General features: G+C 42.0%; 1 protein-coding gene and 1 long non-coding RNA gene across 2 annotated transcripts; one reads left to right on the top strand and one right to left on the bottom strand.

The window, feature by feature from the left end:
- Nucleotides 1-285: 285 nt before the first annotated feature.
- On the top strand, nucleotides 286-5,091 carry LOC137175629 (serine/threonine-protein kinase pim-3). The gene is made up of 6 exons (XM_067581425.1): nucleotides 286-785; nucleotides 1,023-1,132; nucleotides 1,233-1,283; nucleotides 1,429-1,792; nucleotides 2,660-2,836; nucleotides 3,298-5,091. Exons 1-6 carry the CDS (start codon nucleotides 698-700, stop codon nucleotides 3,498-3,500), a joined length of 993 nt encoding a protein of 330 aa, XP_067437526.1. The 5' UTR covers nucleotides 286-697; the 3' UTR covers nucleotides 3,501-5,091.
- Nucleotides 5,092-6,425: 1,334 nt separating this feature from the next.
- LOC137175630 (uncharacterized) lies at nucleotides 6,426-18,251 on the bottom strand. Its single transcript, XR_010925664.1, has 3 exons — nucleotides 16,259-18,251; nucleotides 7,002-15,272; nucleotides 6,426-6,919 (listed from the first exon to the last, which is right to left on the bottom strand). It is a non-coding gene; the product is annotated as an uncharacterized lncRNA (long non-coding RNA).
- Nucleotides 18,252-18,700: the final 449 nt, after the last annotated feature.

Below are 18,700 nucleotides of genomic sequence, written 5' to 3'. Positions count from 1 at the left end.
GTCGTCGCCTCCGACTCGGTAGTGAACACAGCGCAAAGCTTCCAGACGAGGGATTCTTGGGCGTCTCGTACTATGAGAAAAGTAGTGCGTGGTGCAGAGGGTTATCCCGGTGATATTTTCGAATAATAGTATAAAGAAATTGTATTACCTGCCTTTTATTTTCACGTAGACGCGTATCTAGTAAAAAGGTGTCGATTTATAATCTCGAATACAACGAAAGTGTCGATTTGTATTGGTGGCGGAGGGATACCAGCATCCCACTGCGCGTCAAAATATTGGCTTGGGGAGACCGCGCCAAAGCTCAGACAGCGGCCACTCTTCAGGATATCAACACACAGCGGAGGGCCTTTAAACGCACTCTACTGTCGCCACGGCTGCTACACACATCGGAGTGTTCGTTGTTTTTATTACCTAAGAGGGCTTTTTTCGTCGGAGATACTCGAGTCAAGACACACATTTCAGATTTCATGCCGGTTTTTGGGGAAACGCTGTACGACTTAACTGTCGTGACGCGACTTTAACGGGCGCGGTGCGGCGGACTTGGTGCACTGCTGGACTGGATATATTAACGGTTACCCGCTTGAAGCCAAGAACATTTATACTGCGCCTGAATTCACTTCTCTCCTTACTAAACTGGTTTCCAATCGACTCTCAACGGGTGAATAGGGATCTTCTACGCCGGCTTCTCAGCTTGAATATGTTGCTGTCAAAGTTTGGTTCATTTTCGCATATTTGCAATCCTTCAAGTATGGACCACCTACCAGTGAAAATACAGCTCCAGCCGGGTAGGTTATCGTTACTGAACGCTACATTCCCACCGCTTTAATAATATATTTGTAATACAACAACTGAAAAGTAGCTTAAACGCATTTATGCTTAGCTTGATTAATTTAGAGTAAGCTAGTAGCAGTGCAGCGGAAACGATAGCGAACACTTGACCTCGCAGTAAGCTGCGGTTTGTTGTGGAAATACTGCGCTTACCGTTACCTTGACATTTCTTTTTTTTCTACTTTTATTTGCAGTCAAAGTGGAAAAGGAGCCCTTTGACAAGGTTTACCAGGTGGGATCTGTGCTGGGCAGCGGAGGATTTGGAACCGTGTACGCCGGCAGCCGGATTTCCGATGGCGCACCGGTAAGGATCGGGATCTGTGTTTTGATCCTACAATAAAATGTGACTTCCTCATAATATTTTAAGAATGTGCTTAAGTATTTTTTTCCTTTGCGTATTTCAGGTTGCTGTGAAGCATGTTGCAAAGGAGAGGGTGACCGAGTGGGGCACAATTGTAAGTATCCGTATGTGTGTGTGGTTTGTTTTGGTCCCCCACTCCCCCACCCCCCACCCCCCGGCTGCTGCTGCCGCTGGGTGTTGTGATGTTAAAAGGAGAATGGCTGTGTGTATTTATATATTTCCCCATCTGTTTATTGCAGAACGGAGCGATGGTGCCTTTGGAGATCCTGCTGCTGAAGAAGGTCAGCTCATCTTTTCGCGGAGTTATCAAATTGCTGGACTATTATGAGCGTGCGGACGGCTGGCTGATCGTTATGGAGAGGCCGGAGCTCGTCAAGGACCTTTTCGACTTCATCACCGAGAAGGGCGCCCTGGACGAGGACACGGCGAGGGGCTTTTTCCGCCAGGTTTTAGAGGCGGTCAGACACTGCTACAGCTGCGGTGTGGTACACAGAGACATCAAAGATGAAAACCTGCTTGTGGATCTGCGCACTGGGGAGCTCAAGCTTATTGACTTTGGCTCAGGGGCGATTCTCAAGGACACAGTCTACACCGATTTCGACGGTAAGTTAAGCAGCTGCCGCCCCCTTTTTACACACGAATCTGTTTTATAAGCTGTTACAATGCTGGCTTTATGAATTGTTTTTTTTTTCTGAATACGTATCAGCGTGGGCTGGGTTGTATTTGCCCTTGATGCTCCGTTGAGCTATATTCAGATATGGAGGCGTTCATGAGGCTGTGACGCAGCGGTCTGTTTTTAATCGAGGGTTTTCCTCGCCTGGGGTCTCACAGCTTATCACGGATCGATGCTGCTAAATGAAAAGTTTCCAGTGTTTTTAGCGGGATGACGCGCATGTTATGGATCCACAGATATGACTCACAGTTTATTAGTCCTACTGGTGGCCGTTTGTAATCTCTCACACATTCACATCATGTGAGATTTGAGTGTACTTTTATGTTTCCGCTTGTTATTTTGTTAGTAAAGCTTGAGTCACAGTCACAGTTTGTGGGTATTAGGTCAGTGCCACGTAACATCTGTTTGTTGTGAAACCCGAGTCGGTGGTTCACGTGATGGGCTCACATTGCCTTTTTTTTGTTTGTTTGGTATCCAAGTTCCTCCTTCCAGGAGGGAGGAGGGAAAGGGGAGGAAAAGAAAGAAAAGAGGGAGGGAGGGAGGGAGGAGACGCAGGCAGGTCACCCAGTTTGTGTTTTGTGGCTAAAGAAGGATGGAAAGCATTTCTACCATGACTCAGCCATTTTAGACACAGACACATTAATTAGTTTCCATTTTTTTCTTGTGAGCACTGGTGCCCTCTATATTCCTGTAGTGTTACACTTAAACCTGCACAAACTAGATCCCTTTTAATGCAGCATTTCACAACACACACACTCACTCTCCCCCCCTTTTATTTTCTGTCCATCATCTTTTAGGTACAAGAGTGTACAGCCCGCCAGAGTGGATCCGCTTCCATAGATACCACGGTCGCTCAGCGACGGTGTGGTCGCTAGGCGTGCTGCTGTACGACATGGTGTGTGGAGACATCCCCTTTGAGCAGGACGAGGAGATCCTCAGAGGGAGACTGTACTTCAGGAGGAGGGTTTCAGCTGGTGAGTCAACCATAACAACGCACAAAACACATGAGGTGAATCTGTTGCCCTCTAGCCACAGTAACTGGTACAGCCCACAATCTCCTTCCCAGTTTGACAATGTTATGAATCAGTTTACATTAGAGTATGACCTCACATTGATAATGGATTACCTGCTGATGGCTGGTAGACGGCTTTATCAACCATGGCAAAAATTGAGATTTAGGTTGTTTTGATTTCCCTCAGTGCACTTTGTGTAACAGCCCTGCAACCCCCAGAGAGCTAACTCAATAAAAGGATGTGTGCTCTCCTTCTATTGGCTGTCTCTTCTGCCTACACACTCAGATATTGTAGATCCATACAAACTGAGTCATATGCAGTGCAGCTACATACAGATAAAAAACAACTTAGTATATTCTCCCTTTCACTTCAGAGCATCTTATCTTCAATATTGTTTTCTGTCTCCTCCTCCACCCCCTCAGAGTGCCAGCAGCTGATCAAATGGTGCCTGGCCCTGCGTCCATCAGACAGGCCGACCCTGGAGCAGATTTGCGACCACCCCTGGATGAGGGCGACAACAGAATCACCCAAATCACCAGAGGAGCCGGTCGCCGGTGACATCCGCCTCAGGACCATCGACACAGACTCTTCGTCAAGCACAACCTCAAGCAAGGAGAGCCTCTGAGGACGGCTCTGATGGACTGAAAAGACTTTCTGGGGAAAGAAGGGGTGGGGATGTAGGGAGTAATATGGACTCAAGGCCAGCAGCCTGTAGCCCAGCTGGCCTGTCAGCGGCTGGGCACTTGACACAGCTGGACCGGCAAGAAAAATGTACTTTAATTTTCCTCTTTTGTAGGGAATTTCTAATTTATTACTGTTTGTTCTTCCTTATCTTATTTTCCCCCCATCCCCCCCTTTTTTTTTTCTTTTAGTTGATTATATTTGTTTCCTAATCGGGAACATTTTGCTGTTTGGGCGGTCTTACCAGCACTATTTATCCCCCTCTCCCCCTTTTTTTTAAACTTTTGTTTTACTTGTTTTGTTAATAGGCTGGTATATACAGCTGGCAAGGCCCTCCTATTCAGACATGGCTGCTCTCATAGAGCTTGGAGAAAACCTTTTTATTTAAATGTTTTAATTTTGATTTTGGAGTGCCTTTTTTTGGAAAGCTGCTTTTCTGGGGGGCTTTCGTCAACAACTATGTTTTTGTTTTTGTTTTTTTTTTGTTTTTTTGATTGCCCGCGGCCTGGCGGCTAAGTTGCCTGTGCTGTGATGGAGGAGGGTGTAGGATTCTTCTTATTTTTTTTCTCTTTATTTTTTTTGTTTTTTTGTCCCCCTCTCCATCACTGTAAGCCAACCGGCCCCCAGCCAAGAGGCTAAGATAGCATTAGATAGGAGAGAAGGAGGTGGGGGCTCTTCCTGACAATGGAATACTTGAAACACACTCGACTCAACTCTGTGTCGCTCTCTCTAAAGCTGCTCACTCACTCTATAGCCTGAACAGGTGTTTGGAAACTGGATCCTGTCTTTTCTGAATGTCTACAAAATGTCAACACACACACACACACACCTCTCCCCTCCCCCCACCGCCTTTTTCTCCTTCTCTTCACCCATGCCTGTTGCGGGGTGTGTGGCCCTCTTCTTTTCTTTTTTGCCTCCCACCATCTCACTGCTTAACACTACATGGCCCCCGCCCCTGGCCTCCCTCAGGGTTTGGGGTGTGAAATGCACAATCAATGCAATATTCATGGACTCAATTATGCATTTTTTTTTTCGACAACAAATATTGTACAGCGTGTTTTGTTGTTTTTTTTTCTCTTTTTGTGTGTGTACATTTTTTTTTTCCTCCCCATTTGCATTTAATTTATTTGTAAACATGTAGACATTCCACACTCTGTGGCTATTTATTTATTTATTGTCTATGCTTAAACACCCTCCCTCAAAAAAATTTGCATATCCTACTTGGCCTTTAGTTTGCATTCCTTTATAACTTATTTTTTACATTTCGACAATGGGTTTTCTGAGATGTGGAGGATGCACTGACACGGTTGTCGATGTAAAGCAGAATAAAAACGAGTTTACTTAAATTTGAAAGAGCATTTGAATGTTATTTAACTACTTTAAAAAGTCTGTTGGTAATGTTGAATGGCTAAAGTATCCGAGGAATCCATCTGGTTTCTGTGCTGTCAAGATGAATTTGAGTTCTATGGAAAGCTAAACAACGGGTGGAACAGCGTAGTTGTCACATAGCCTCATATTCGAGACCTTTCAGTTCAGCTGTGTGACTTGTGGCTGTGAAGGATGGATATTGCTATTTTTTGATACAAAAGTTTCAATTAAACTCCCATTTTGTATGTACAGAAATAAGTCTTGGTGTCTTGATCATTTTGAAGGTGATGCATGAGTTTTATTACATCATATTTAGCGAGAAAAGGAACAAATTACCTCATATGTTAGAGATATTGCATGATACAGTAGTAAAAAGCACACACATAAAATGAAGTCTTTACACCTTGAACACACCAGCCGAAATTCTTAATCTACTTGACGTGTGGTTCATTTACACTGCCTTTAGCAATAACAACAATATTGTTACACGTGACACGACTGTCAACGAGGCTGAGGGGGAACATCACAGGAGCCATTAACTGGGATGACAACCTGCAGAAGCCACACGGCTAATAAGAGGCAGATGCTGGCATGATGGAGGAAAGAGAGAGAGAGAGAGAGACAGTAGGGACGTTTTGCATCATCACACACATACGCTCAGCCTCTAAAATATAACTAATTGCTTTTCCATTTTATGTCTCCTGCTTGCCTACCTACCGTACAATAACATAAGTCATTCCATTATTGGACACAGGAAGGTCATGAGTAACGGAGGCTGTGTGCATGTGTATATATTGTGTGTGTGTGTGTTTGAAGGGTTTCCAGGAAGCAGGAGTGAGTGGTGTATTAGGGGTAGTGTGTTGTTTTTTTTTTCTGGGGAGGTGCTGCCCCCTCTGGTGAGTCAGTGCCATTAGCTCTCACCTGTAATACTTCACTGATTACAGCTGAATTATTAAAGATGCTGCAAAGTGACATTTTATACAGACAAAGCAGACAGATAGACATAAGTGAGGTTTTTTGGGGGGCGAGACAAACGTCAAACGCTCACACTTTTCAGACCTTCTTATCCCTGTGTAAAAAAAAAAAAAACTCATCTTGATAGCTCATCCAGACGCCTACACATGTCCAATTACACTTGACTGGCTGCTTCCAACTCGACCGGAGTGGAGACATATGGGTACTTAAAGACTTCATAAGACAGCTGGTCCCTAAATCTTCTCAGGGATCTAATTCATGATAACAGGACTGATTTATATGCTTGGGAAAAAGGAATAGACCTTTTTAATTACCCATTGGAATATAATGTACATCTTGATACATGGGGCAGACAAGTTAAGGCATTTAAAGCAGCAATCAAGTAGTATTTTGACTTCATTCACAAGTGATTTTGAAGAGTTAGATCTGCAAATGGAGCTTTATTAATACAGTATTTGAGAGAAAATGTCTTGTAAGTCCTCAAAATATGCCTTCTCTTATAAGAAAAATTAAAAATCTATGTGAATTGAGTGCTGAAAAATGGCTTTAATGTTGCATATTGATACGTAAAACTTGAACCAGGACGAGGTAACTTTCAGTGAGGGAATGGGGGACTAGTATAGCTGGAGATGCCTCAATTAATCATAATCTAAAACTTCATTCCTTACAAGCACCCCCATAATAAAAAACAGAGCCATAAATGATGGCTGATGTCACATTCAATACGTTGACATCTGCGTATCTAAATGCGTCCCTGGTAATCCTCCATTGTCTTTGTGTCTCCGGGCTTTTTGACATGCAAATGACCGGCAACTCGTCTTCATCAGAATCCCTTCTGCTTAGACTGAAGGCTACGGCGAGGCCTCATCCGCTCGCACCGTGAAATCCTCATTAAGTGTAGCGGGGCATATGTCACACTGTTGTCTCCTTCAGTTGAAGTCTGATCCCACAGGCTGGTTAATATCATCCTGCGCTGCCACTGAGCTCGACTTTATGAAGATCCCACAGCTTTACAGAGATCTATTAAAAGATCAAATGTTATGAGATAAGAGCGCATTTGAAATGTTTTGGGTCTAAAATATTTAGATTAAATAATCTTTACCTGAAGTTGTGTTCAATTTATCTGAAATATTGAAGAAAAGAAGCATCATGAATCATTTTACTATCATAATCTAAGTATGTAGTAGTGTTTTTTTTGAGTTGTAGCTGAGGTCACTGCATGCAGAGCTTTTTATCCCCCCCCTCTGTTACTCTGTATTCTCTGAACAAAAGTGCTGGCACGTTGGGGCTGTTGGTAGCGGCCGTCGTAGGTGACAACTCGACAGACACAGAGGAAGATGCCAGATGGACTCTGGGCCCGAGGGCCCTGATGGGCACAGATGGGTGGGTGGGTGGCACCCACACAAGCAGTACAGACTGGAGCGCCAGCACCAAGACAAGGAAAGGATGAGAGAGATCACACCACCGCCAGTGATACTACACTTCACGCTACTTCTGTGTGTGTATATGTTTGTGTGAATGTCCGTAAATCTGACCCCGATTAAGGATATGTCAATTATATGAGTTTGCATAAGTGTGTGCTGTCTTATATATGTGTACACGTTGTAGTTCTGGATGTCTCCATACTTCGAGTTTGTGCATGTACTTACACACCTCTCCCACACAATACACTGAAAACACTTCATCATGAATCATCTTCTTCTAACTTCTAACTTCATCCTCTACTTCTTGAAAGAAGAAGATCAAATACTGTGCATGAAATCACAGCTTTGACCTGGACTCACCTGATCAATCTGCTGGATTGAAAGAGAAGGCTGTTATAATCCAGCTGTCTGGTAGTAGAGTACTGAGTTTGTGGCAGCAGTTTAAGGGCCCGTACACCCAAATCACAAAAAACATCATTTCACACTTGCAATGGAGTTTTTAAAAGTGATTTTTCAATTTTTGGTGGCGGCAGTCAGACATGTTTTTGTGCCTTCTTTTGGCTATCATTCTTATTGGTAAAACAATTCAAATGATCATACAGGTTATAAAAATGGCCGCTATTAACATCATTCACAGTTTACAGACCTACTTCCTTCTTCAGCTTTAACCTACTGTGCTTACCATAGTTGTACATGCCTGCAGTTTTCCTGTGAATTGAGAGATTTTTATTCAGCATTTCAGGTGCGTTCATTTTCACATAATCTGGCTAAATTGTTGGTTTGACCTGTGTAACGGTCTGACTGCTTAAGTCCCTCGCTCCGTCAGACTTTGTTGAGGCAAGGTCCTCTCACTCTAAGATCAAAGCAATTAACTTTGCAATTAACTTGGTGAGTACAATGTTAACTGGAAAAGCCAAGACTATAAAAATAAGACCCAAGTTATAATAAACTGAAATTATCCTTTAAAAGTCAGTTAAACGAACGTGTAGCTCTACAAATAAAAATTATGTTTCCTAAAGGGAAATAATATATATATGACCAATATTTATTGTTTTTGAAAGCATTAGGTGTGTTTTCATCCACCTGTTTTAAAAAAAATGTGAGTGGAAAACAGAATATTTGAAAAAAAATCCCAAAATATTGCAAAAAAGTTTGTACGCTTGACTGAGGTGCAAAAGTTGTCGTATCGATAAAATCTGAATGCGACAAAATCCAATGGAAACAGATTTAGCGAGTAAATCATGACGTGTGTGATGCAGGTGACTTACATGCCCACTCATGTTTCCACTCCACTGAAGAAACCAAAAATAGCAGCAGATGAAAACAAATTTCTGAAAATTTGGTAAAAATTTGCACTACTCTGATTTACTTTATACTGTATGTGTCCTTTGACTTTAACCACGTTTAAGTACTTGTGTTGTGTATGTGCCTTTGTTTGTAGCCCATGGGGTTGCAGGACGGCTGGCTGCTCACTCTAGAGGCCTCCTGCTCTCTGTTACCCAGCGCAGAGCCTCCGCAGGGATTTTCCACTGGTCTGGCTCAGCCTTCATTAAAGGCTGTGCCACTGGCAGAGAGGAGTACCTGGCTGCTGGGAACCTGCTGCTGTCACCGCTCACCGTGAAGGAACTCATTGTTCTGGGTCGACGGGACACTGTGTGTCTACGCTGTAAACATGAGGGTAGTGTGTGATTCAGGGGACACAAAAGCAACAGCATCAGACATACACACAGACTTGTATGAGGACACACACACACACACACACAAACACAAACACACAGTGGTACAAACAGATCCCTGAGATTAAATAGAATCAAGGCTCCAAAGCCTCAATCAGTCCGGTGTACTCTGCTGCTGTTGCCAAGCTCCAAAACAACAACATCAACAACCGCAGATCTCAGCAGGTGAAGTGAGGGAACTGTAACGGCTTAATATTCCCGAGTCAGAACAATTGATCATATCACATCTATTTGTGAGAGTGTGTGAGAGAGACAGAGAGGAGGTCATAACAGGCGGAGATGAGGAGGGGAAAAAAAATGAGAGGGTAAACAAAAAGTGAGAGGAATGTGAGGGTTTAAAGGGGATGAAAAGAGTGAGAGTGTGTGTACAGAGAGGAAGAAAGATTGAGATCTTAATCGTTACAGTCTTGTAATGTGATCAAAGGATTCGTTGACCTGGTCCTCATTTTGCCTTGTGGCTGTTATCTGTTTCTTCAGCACGATGAGAGGAGCCTTCTCTGCCGGTGAAACGGGACACTATCTCGGGAAATGTTAGTCCAACAACATTTCTTGTTGTACAGCAGCGTATTTATGAAACTGACCACAAAAAACCCCAACTTAGTTTCTCATTCATATCATCTGACATAAAAACACTGAGAGAACGCTGACTGAAGGGTTATTTGAATCCTTCTCTCCCAGTTGATTGTCCTCTTAGTATTATTGTATTCGTGTTTGACTTTGATCATTTTCTCTTTGATTTTGTACATCTGTGTTTTTTTGTACTTAATTCCCTAATATATTTTCAATGTATTTGTTGCCTATGAGATAGTATTCATGCTTCCATATGTATACAATGTTGGGTGGGACTAATGGTGTTTCCAGAAAGAACGCAAAGTATATTTTTGCGAGTTTGACCAAAGTTCATTAGATGTAAAGTAGCTAGCAACAGATGCACCAACCGTGTCTGTCAGTCTTTGTGTTCTTTCTGTTATTTCTTCATTTCTCTCTGCTTTCCCCTGTCATCTGGTTTTATGACGTTAATGAAGCAGATTTATAAAGCCCCAGGATCCGCGCAAATTTTCAACTTGGCAGGTCTTCACGTCAATGCGTCACCAAGGATGAATGTGTGTCTACTCACGTGTTTTCATTGACTTTATATGCAATTGCGTCACCTGTAAAATTTGCCTCACATTCTGTCTGAACACACAGTAAGACTATTCAGTGACACAATGAATCTGTTTGATTTCATCGTACTTGACAGGGCTTGAAATGTTGCATTTTTCCTATATATTAAAGGGAGCATTCAACAGTCTTGCGAGTCCTTGTGAGGCAGAAATCACATTTGCAGTTTTTTGGACTCAGAACGTGGATTAGAAAGACGTGCATTTGTTTGGCGTATTTATTTAAAGTTGCAATACATGACATTCAGCCACTAGATGTCGCACTATAGCACCAACATCTCAGACCAAAACAAACGTGTGTCATTTACTCAATAAAGTTGGGGGGGAAAAAAGAAAGCTGACACCCCATGAAACTCAGATCAAACTGTCAAACTAGGCAATGCTGATCAAATATGGATCAGTTACTGCATTGCCTATCACTCGCCTCAAATGTTCTCAGAAACATATTTTAGTGTACTGTTAAGCTGTTATTTAAGAAAGTTTGTGACACGGCTGCCATCTTCGAAACGGACGTGGAGGACGCAGAGGGACTCACATGCACTAACATCTACGCGCGGCCGGTGCGGCTACCAAAACAAAGAACACAGAAGCTCAGATAACAACACACACAGAGTAAGTGTGACTTCATTCACTGCTCAGGTCGCCATTACTCCACTATGTCTTTACATAACAAATAGTTGTTTGCTTGCATCCAGTGAGGCTCAGTGTCATTTATTGGACCTTTAAAGATACGCATTCTCAAACAAAATCTAAATTAAAGTAGCACAAACAAACTTGTATTCTTGCTGCAGCCTCATGTGACCTCATAATAACAGGTGAAGAGAATGAATGACTGAATATTCTCATGGTTGAGAGCACAGCAGGACTCCCTGTCAGTCAGGTTTTGTTTCAGGACCATGGCTCTCTAGTGTTTCCTTGAACTCAAGACAAACACAGCCCCCGCGGATATCAAAAATTCATCAGCAGAGAGAGCACAGATCTCAATGTCTGTAGAAGTGTAAAAATGGATGAGTGACTACATTCTTTCGCTGATGTGTCTTGCTCTGCAGCGAGGTGTCTTTTTTTTTCCTTTGTGGCTCTCTGGTGTCAGCTATACTCACTTTCTCTTCTGCTTTTGTAGCTCAGGGCACTGAGGACGAGTGGAGTGTAAAACCGGAATGTAATGTTTCTAAGTCATGTTTTAAAACTGCTCTGGTCCATAATTTTATATTATCAATGAATCAAATGATGGGTAATGAAAGATATCACTTGCAGTGACTGATGAACCCTATGTTTGCAGACAGACAAAGCTAACTAGCAAACTAGCTGTGAACATAATGGAGCGTGTAGCAGCTAAAGAGCCACATGTTTCCCTCAGGAGTTGGTGGAGACCAAAACAGAGCTAGAAGAAGAGTGAGTATTGGACATTGCCATTCACCAGGCGATCAAAAACAATAACATTCACTCTCCTTTTAGCTCCTTTCTCCTGTTATCTTTTGTTATCTGGCTCTTTAGGAGCTAAATGCTGCAGTTTATTAGAGCTTTTTTGTCTGTAAACAATGGTTTGTTACAGCTGGAAACGAGTTTGATAAGAGCAGTGAGAGTGAAACAAAACAGTGTAGTTGTGGATTGAAAAAAAACACTGAAACTCTCCATGGACCTGAGGGGAAATGCAGAGTCAGGTGATCATTCTCCACGGATTCATCCCTGCAATTGGCTCCTTTCACATTATATGATTGATGCATTGCTGATATAAAATACTGATAAGTGCAGCTTTAACCTAAGAAAATTTCAATTAAATACACCGAAAAGACTTTGAACCTCTGCGCCATGAGTGCTACGAGGCAGACAGAAAGACAGCATTATGGGGCAGGTGCAGACATGTTAGGAAAAACAATATTTTGGATGAAAAAATGGGGCAGGGTGAGAGACATCAGGATAAGATTTGAGAGTCTGGACGTGAGTGGGTTTGTAGGAAGAGAAGATTCATGGCAGCAGGGAAGTGCTGCACATGGAGACCTACATTTCAACATGTGTTTTTGTTATGAGTCACAAGTGACTGCACAGGCTTTTGTATGTAACAATCAAGATAAATTTATCCTGTTGAAGGGTCACAAACAGATTTTTTTTCTTATCTCGGACTATCTCAACACTGAACTTGAAAGCTTTGTCAAGACAAGATGGTACTTTTAGATTTCTAATTCCTTTAAAATAACATCTTATTCTTCTATGACCCACTTCTGGGCCCAGACTGGCTCTTTAAAAAAATCAACAAGAGGAGTGGCACACTAAAAAAGGTTCTATCACAGCACTGAATCAAATCTACTTCCCTCTTATTTCAACTGAACAAATATCACTACGTGGTAGTCGGACACAGTTTACACAAGCAGGGCTTCGATTATAAGCTGTGAGAATGGCATGGCATTCAGAATCCCATTCAGGACTGTCACGAAAGCTGGCGCGTCTCCTTGATGGCGATGATTAAAGGGCGCGCGTTCGCCACAGGTATGTAACAACCACTTCAGGCTGAGCTTAGCTTCCCTCATGCTACCAGGAATGTATGGGAGCTGCTCAGAGGGAGAGAAAACTACCACTGTGTGGGGAACTACTCCTTCATTTTGGCCCCTCCTTCAGGCTTTCTGCTCAACCACATACAGTAGGTCCACCATCAGGCTGCACTTTCACCACTCGCTCAGCCTGAGAATATATGGTTTGGGAGGATCCTGGGAATCAGTGGGAACAGAAAGGAGAGAATTATGGGCGTTGCTTTGCTTTCTAAGAACTGTACATGCTGAGAAATTAAACAGAAATTTTGATGACGCTTTATAACTAAGCACAGACTTGATTACTTTGAAACATTTAAAAAAACATTCTTTCAGTATGACAAAGAACAAGGTTATCATTTAAAAACCTAACTTGTTTTTTAGTCACTTAATTAATTAGCAACACTCTGCATCCTTGGAATTTAACACATACTAAATATTCAGGAGCAGTAGGTGGGCAGCCACACCAAAGCAGCTGAGAACCAATTCCAGCTTTGCGACCAATGCTTCGGTCAAGGGAAATGGTAGGGGTCTTTATGAATACATAACAAGTATGTCCTGTGTCAGCTGGTGTGGAAGAAACCTGACCACTAGGATTTTTTCCTCCACAAACACATTCAAAGTTCAAACTAGTTTGTACAAAGTGCCATCCTAAAACGTCTAAAGGCGGGGGCGCATTCTTTCAGACTGTGTCTTCTTAAAAGCATTCATCAGTGTCTGAAATTAACTTTTTGACTCATCTGCCAAATGGGACTGCAAGATGAAAAAATCCACTGGCCAGAATAATAAACTGCCTTTTTAAGGGTAGCTAGCAGCAGACTGGCGGCAAGTGACAGTTTAACAGAGAGCTACAATGCCCCGGAAAACTGAGAAACACAAAATTTCCTCATCATCTCAACCACTGTAAGATCATTGTGAGATTGACTAAATTAGAAAATAAGTTGTCTCTTTTGTAACATTGCATATATTAGTTAGTTTTGCTCAAAAACAAAGTGTGTCAAAATTATTTTATAAATGTTTATAAAATAAGGATGTGGCTATTGGTACAGATTCATCCATGTCAATAATCCGTTTATTGTTGGTACTGAATTATTATGCTTGTGCATTGGTATTGACTGTGCAAGACCAAATTCAAATAGTTTCTAAATGGAGGAACGTTTTTGCTTGCAGGTGATACATCAATCCTTCCCATGGTTTGGGTTAAAATGGTTAGGTTTAGGCACAGAAACCACTCAGTTAGGGTTAGGGGAAAATGCCCGTTTAACGGCACTAGAATGTCCAGTTAGTGGTCTGTCCGGTTAGTGGTCTATAAGAGGTCAAGCAATAAATTCTGGAAACTCATTATGTATCAGTAGAACAAACTACTATTGGCACGGAAAACCAATCCAGACAACAGCTTGTGGACTACTGACACGGCATCCCGTTCTGTGTCAATAGTCGGCAAATTATTTCACTGGTTCTATAGCCATGAAATAAACCTCAATAATTATTATTTTTTATAATTACTATCAGTTCTGTTCTGATCTCTGTTGCCATCAACACATTGGCCGCATTCGTCCGTCCTTCCTGTCTTGTTCAAGGTGACTGTGTTCACCTGAGCATGAAAGCTGAAGGTGTGACTCAGCAATATTACATGTCAACATCAGCTTCGCTTCCTCTTATTAGAAAAAAAAAAAAAACAAGTCCATCATGGAGCAGCTCTGGAACAGCGTGACCCCGATGCAGTGCCAGCGTGTCACAAAACCCCCAAGGAGCCGGATCAGTGACGAACGCTGCTGCTTCCTCTGGCCTCTCTCTCTCTGCCTTTACCAGAGTCCATTCATTCACTACAGCGTTTTTTTTTTTTCATTCAGTTATTCTGACATTGCTACATGTCCACTGTAAGGCAAAAATCTTTCTGACACATAAAAGGAACCACAGAGAAATGCTCTGTTTTGTATTCATGACTGTGTCCTCAGTGAGGCAAAATGTCTCATAGCACTTTGTCATTGAAAGAAATATGAGCATCTTTTCGCCCTGAGGTGGCTATATCAATGCAATCAATTGTTTTGGTTTTTTCTCAGAAGTTTCTCACTGATGTCATTGATGATTTACATAAGAGACCAGTACTAACATGAGAACACTTTCACCCTGAACAATAGGCGGAATTGGAGCAAGTGAACAGGTTTTGGAAGATGACATAAACAAAGGTGTTTTTTGTCTTTCCTAGGGATTTTTTTTTCCTGGGAATTGGTTGTTTTTAATCTGTAAAAGTTGACTTACTGCAAACAAGTGCTCAGGTTTACGCTTGAGTAAGGAGTCTCTGATTGAACTCCTGCCATCTGTGTTTCTAAGTTTGTACATCCCCTAACAACTGTTGGCTCCTGACCAACCAAACAAACCATTCCTCCTTGACATCCTCTTTCTCACCTCTACCTGCTTTTCCTCCACACATCCTCACTCCTCCTCCCCCCTTGTTTACCTGGAGCTCTGTAGCCACGGTGATGGCTGTGGTTGTCACAGTGATCATGTTACAACCAGGACAGCCAGTTCTGAGAAAGGGGAAACAAGGGATTCCCAATAATAAGCCACCATTGTTCCCAAAAGACTGCCTATCTCGGTGCTGCTACACTCCCATAACAGAAACACAAGAACATGCAGATACTACAAGATTCACAAAGGACACTACACGTATGAAAGCATACGTATGTTCACACAGGAACATGCATTCTATGCAGTTTCACATCTGAGAAGTTAAAGGTAATTGGAAGTAACATTTACTATATAATCTGGTACATTGTTAGGTAGTTGTCCGTCATATGTCACAATTACTGTAAACTCGGATATTATGGGACTTGAATCTTTGATATTATGAGTTGACAAGGAGTGCCTGAACGCACCATTATTTGTTGTCACTAACGAGCAGCTAAGTGGGAAAAACTGTCCACATCAGCATCCACTTGTAATTCAGAATCAATGATGGGAATGTTGGGAATCTGTGAAGGTTACAGTATCTCACGCTTAACGACAAAAATGACAAGTGTCAACAAACAAGGGATGTTCTCAAGTTTTTCACAGATTGAGTAGTCGTGTAATTTCAATTTCAGATCAAGTAATCACACAGAGGATATCTAACGTATTGGACAATATATGTGATGACACTGATTATAAAATGTAAAAGTAGAACATGAAATACTTCCAATAAAACATACATTGCTGACAGTTACATCTACATTATGTCGAGTATTAGTACTAATATAATCGATTTAGCTTATTATAACTGAGCTATTTGTTTCTGGTTTCACTTGTTCATGAACTGCTACAAATGTGTAAAGCAATAAAAAAAACCCCAGCTATTTTAGCTTTAAAGGAATAATTCGACATCTTGGAAAATATACTTATTTACTTTCTTGCTGAGAGTTAAGCGGAAATTATACCTTCAGCGTCCACAAGTATGCAAGAGTCCATTAGTGTCCGTGTGACGTAAATTTCGTCATCAGAGGGTGTACGCGTAGGCTCTGTGCAGACATCCGCATACCTCCAATTTGTTGTGACCGCATGGACTTGTCCGCCCGGTCTCAACGCTGTCTTCCTGTAGACGCCGAGGAACACATCCTCCAAACAAACTCCACAAAGTAGTATAAACAGAGCTACTATGCATCCCTGGTTTCCACAGCTGTACATGTATGTGTCCGCTCAGGAGAATATCTGTGTACCGCTCTGTGCATTAAGTATGAAGCTGGAGCTGAGAGGTGATCAGCTTAGCTTAGCATAGCAACTGGAAGCAGGGGAAACAGCTAGCCTAGAAAGTTAAAAAATCCACCTACCAGTGCCTCTAAAACTCATTAATCAATGTTTTATCTTGTTGGATTCTCCACTGGTTGCCTGGCAACCTCATGTTGATGACAGGACCTTAATTTATTTACTTATTTAATGCAGTCATTGCTTAGGTTTATGCTAATGAAAGTTGAGTTATGTATGTGCATGCTAACCACGCGGGTGGAGGATTTTTCCTGGGAAAGGCCTAACTGACAAGTGAAGCTTAGGGCAGCAAATGTTTGGCTTATCAGAAATAAGAAAGCTGCCATTTCACTGTCAATGTTCTTCCTTGTTATCACTTATCAGAAATTAGTGTGTGTGTGTGTGTAGAGGTAGAGGCAGGTCTTAAGTGTGTCATATAAAGCAAAGGGGAAGAAAACAACAGAGCTGAGGTCAGTGCTTAACGGAGTGTTTTCACTCACACTGCTGTGTAGAAGACGCCGCTGTTCTTCTGGCTCTGCTGCAGCCGAGCGAGAATTCCCACAGGCTTTTTCCGCAACACAGCATACCACAGGAAGCCAGGATGGGTAGCAAACGCTTTAGTTTTGTAGGAAGCGTGTGTGTGCAATGCAGTATAACCTGCAGCAGAGAACTCAGATGCTGGCCAAACAGAACTAGGTCACATCCAACGTCATAACACACAACAGCAAAGTGGAAATATGGTTGCAGCGAGGCCACTGATTACGGCCTACTTTCTGCCTCTTTCTGCAACCTTGCTGTTTTCAAAAGTTTTATGGCACACAAAAGACACGGTGACACAGAAAATACAGTCCAATGACATTTTGAACAATCCTTTTTGTTGCACGCATGATGTGGTATATGTGGTTCTTTTATAAATCCTTCACTTAGAAACACATTTACAGATCAGAGCCTATATATTTTACAAGTCTAAAGGTTGTATTTCTGTGTGTATTCAGAAATACTTCTCCTATTAAATCTAGAAAATTTCAGGTACAGCATAAAAAAACAGAATTCTAGCTATGCAAGGGTTCACTGAATCAATATAATCTGCTTGAACACATGAAAGGTTTCCTTCTTCATCTGATCCTTGTACTCAGTTTGGAGGATGAGTGAGAGCACATGATCTCAAAATAACTTTCTATAAACCACCTTGCTCTTCTGTTCCCTGCCAAACAGCAGAGAAAAAGACAGAAAAGGCCTGAAAAACACAGGAAAACTCTGGAAGACAACCAGAGAGAGATACTAATGTGGGTGTTTCCGTGTTCAGGTGGATGGCAAAGGTCCCAAGAGACTTTGTTACTCAACAAGCGATGATGCTGCCAGGGCTGTGCACACTTCCAGAACTTTTTTATTTTTTCTTTTTTAAGGGAGAGGAGGAAGCAAACGGGCCATTAGCTTAGTACCTAAAAGAGTGCTTTCAGCGAGTGGTGAGAAGCTCACAGCAGAGGATTGTTTCTGCTCTACTGACTGCCGTGGTAGATGTCAGATTTCAGAGTCTAACACCATGACAAAAGAGCCAGCGTTCACTGATTGGAGGAGAATTGTTCAATTATTGGACTCACTGTAAATATCTGTATTTAAAACCCATAATAAAACCCAATATGCTGCACGTGTAGTTGTATAAATGACAATGGCCTTACACTTTCTCCACCACATTGCACTGTGTTTGATGTTTCCATGTCAGTTCATTCATGCACGTGTTTGCGTTCTCTCTATTTGCTCCTGATTATCACTGAGGCGGCTGTGATGTCACCAGCACAGCTCGCAATAAAAGGTTACGAGTATCAAGTAGCCCATTTGTTTGTGTGTCAGGTCTATTTTTGGACCTTTCCATTGTGAATAAACAAGGTAGTTAAACTGGACCTGCGTACATTTGTGTTGACAGAGATGTGATGCAGGTAAAACTCAAATACAGCAGAAGAATTGCAATTATTGTGACCTTTAAGCTGAAATGAGAAGAGAAAGTAGAGTTTATGAAGTCATCATCCTGACATTGACTTGGCCAAAACTGATTTTACGTGGATATCAGATCTGTTATTTCATATCCCTCTTTCTTATTGGCAAAGAGCTGTGTATAAAACATTCAGGGAGCAGCCTCTCACTTTTAAGTGGCACTGACCGTCACTCTCGTTGGTTAAAATGACAAATGTCACAACTGGCAGGTCATCAACTGTCTCTAATTAATGTCAGTTCTATAAGT

Source organism: Thunnus thynnus, chromosome 23 (genome assembly GCF_963924715.1).
Source record: "Thunnus thynnus chromosome 23, fThuThy2.1, whole genome shotgun sequence".
Lineage (NCBI taxonomy): Eukaryota > Metazoa > Chordata > Actinopteri > Scombriformes > Scombridae > Thunnus > Thunnus thynnus.
Note: the sequence above shows the minus strand (reverse complement) of the source record. Positions and strands in the feature narration are given on the sequence as shown.

What these genes read in the sequence shown, in the direction of transcription:
- LOC137175629 (XM_067581425.1), top strand. Translation starts at nt 698, where the DNA reads ATGTTGCTGTCAAAGTTTGGTTCATTTTCGCATATTTGCAATCCTTCA. An exon ending in GGATTTCCGATGGCGCACCG is followed by an intron (nt 1,133 to 1,232) that starts GTAAGGATCGGG and finishes TGCGTATTTCAG; the next exon opens with GTTGCTGTGAAGCATGTTGC. An exon ending in AGTCTACACCGATTTCGACG is followed by an intron (nt 1,793 to 2,659) that starts GTAAGTTAAGCA and finishes ATCATCTTTTAG; the next exon opens with GTACAAGAGTGTACAGCCCG.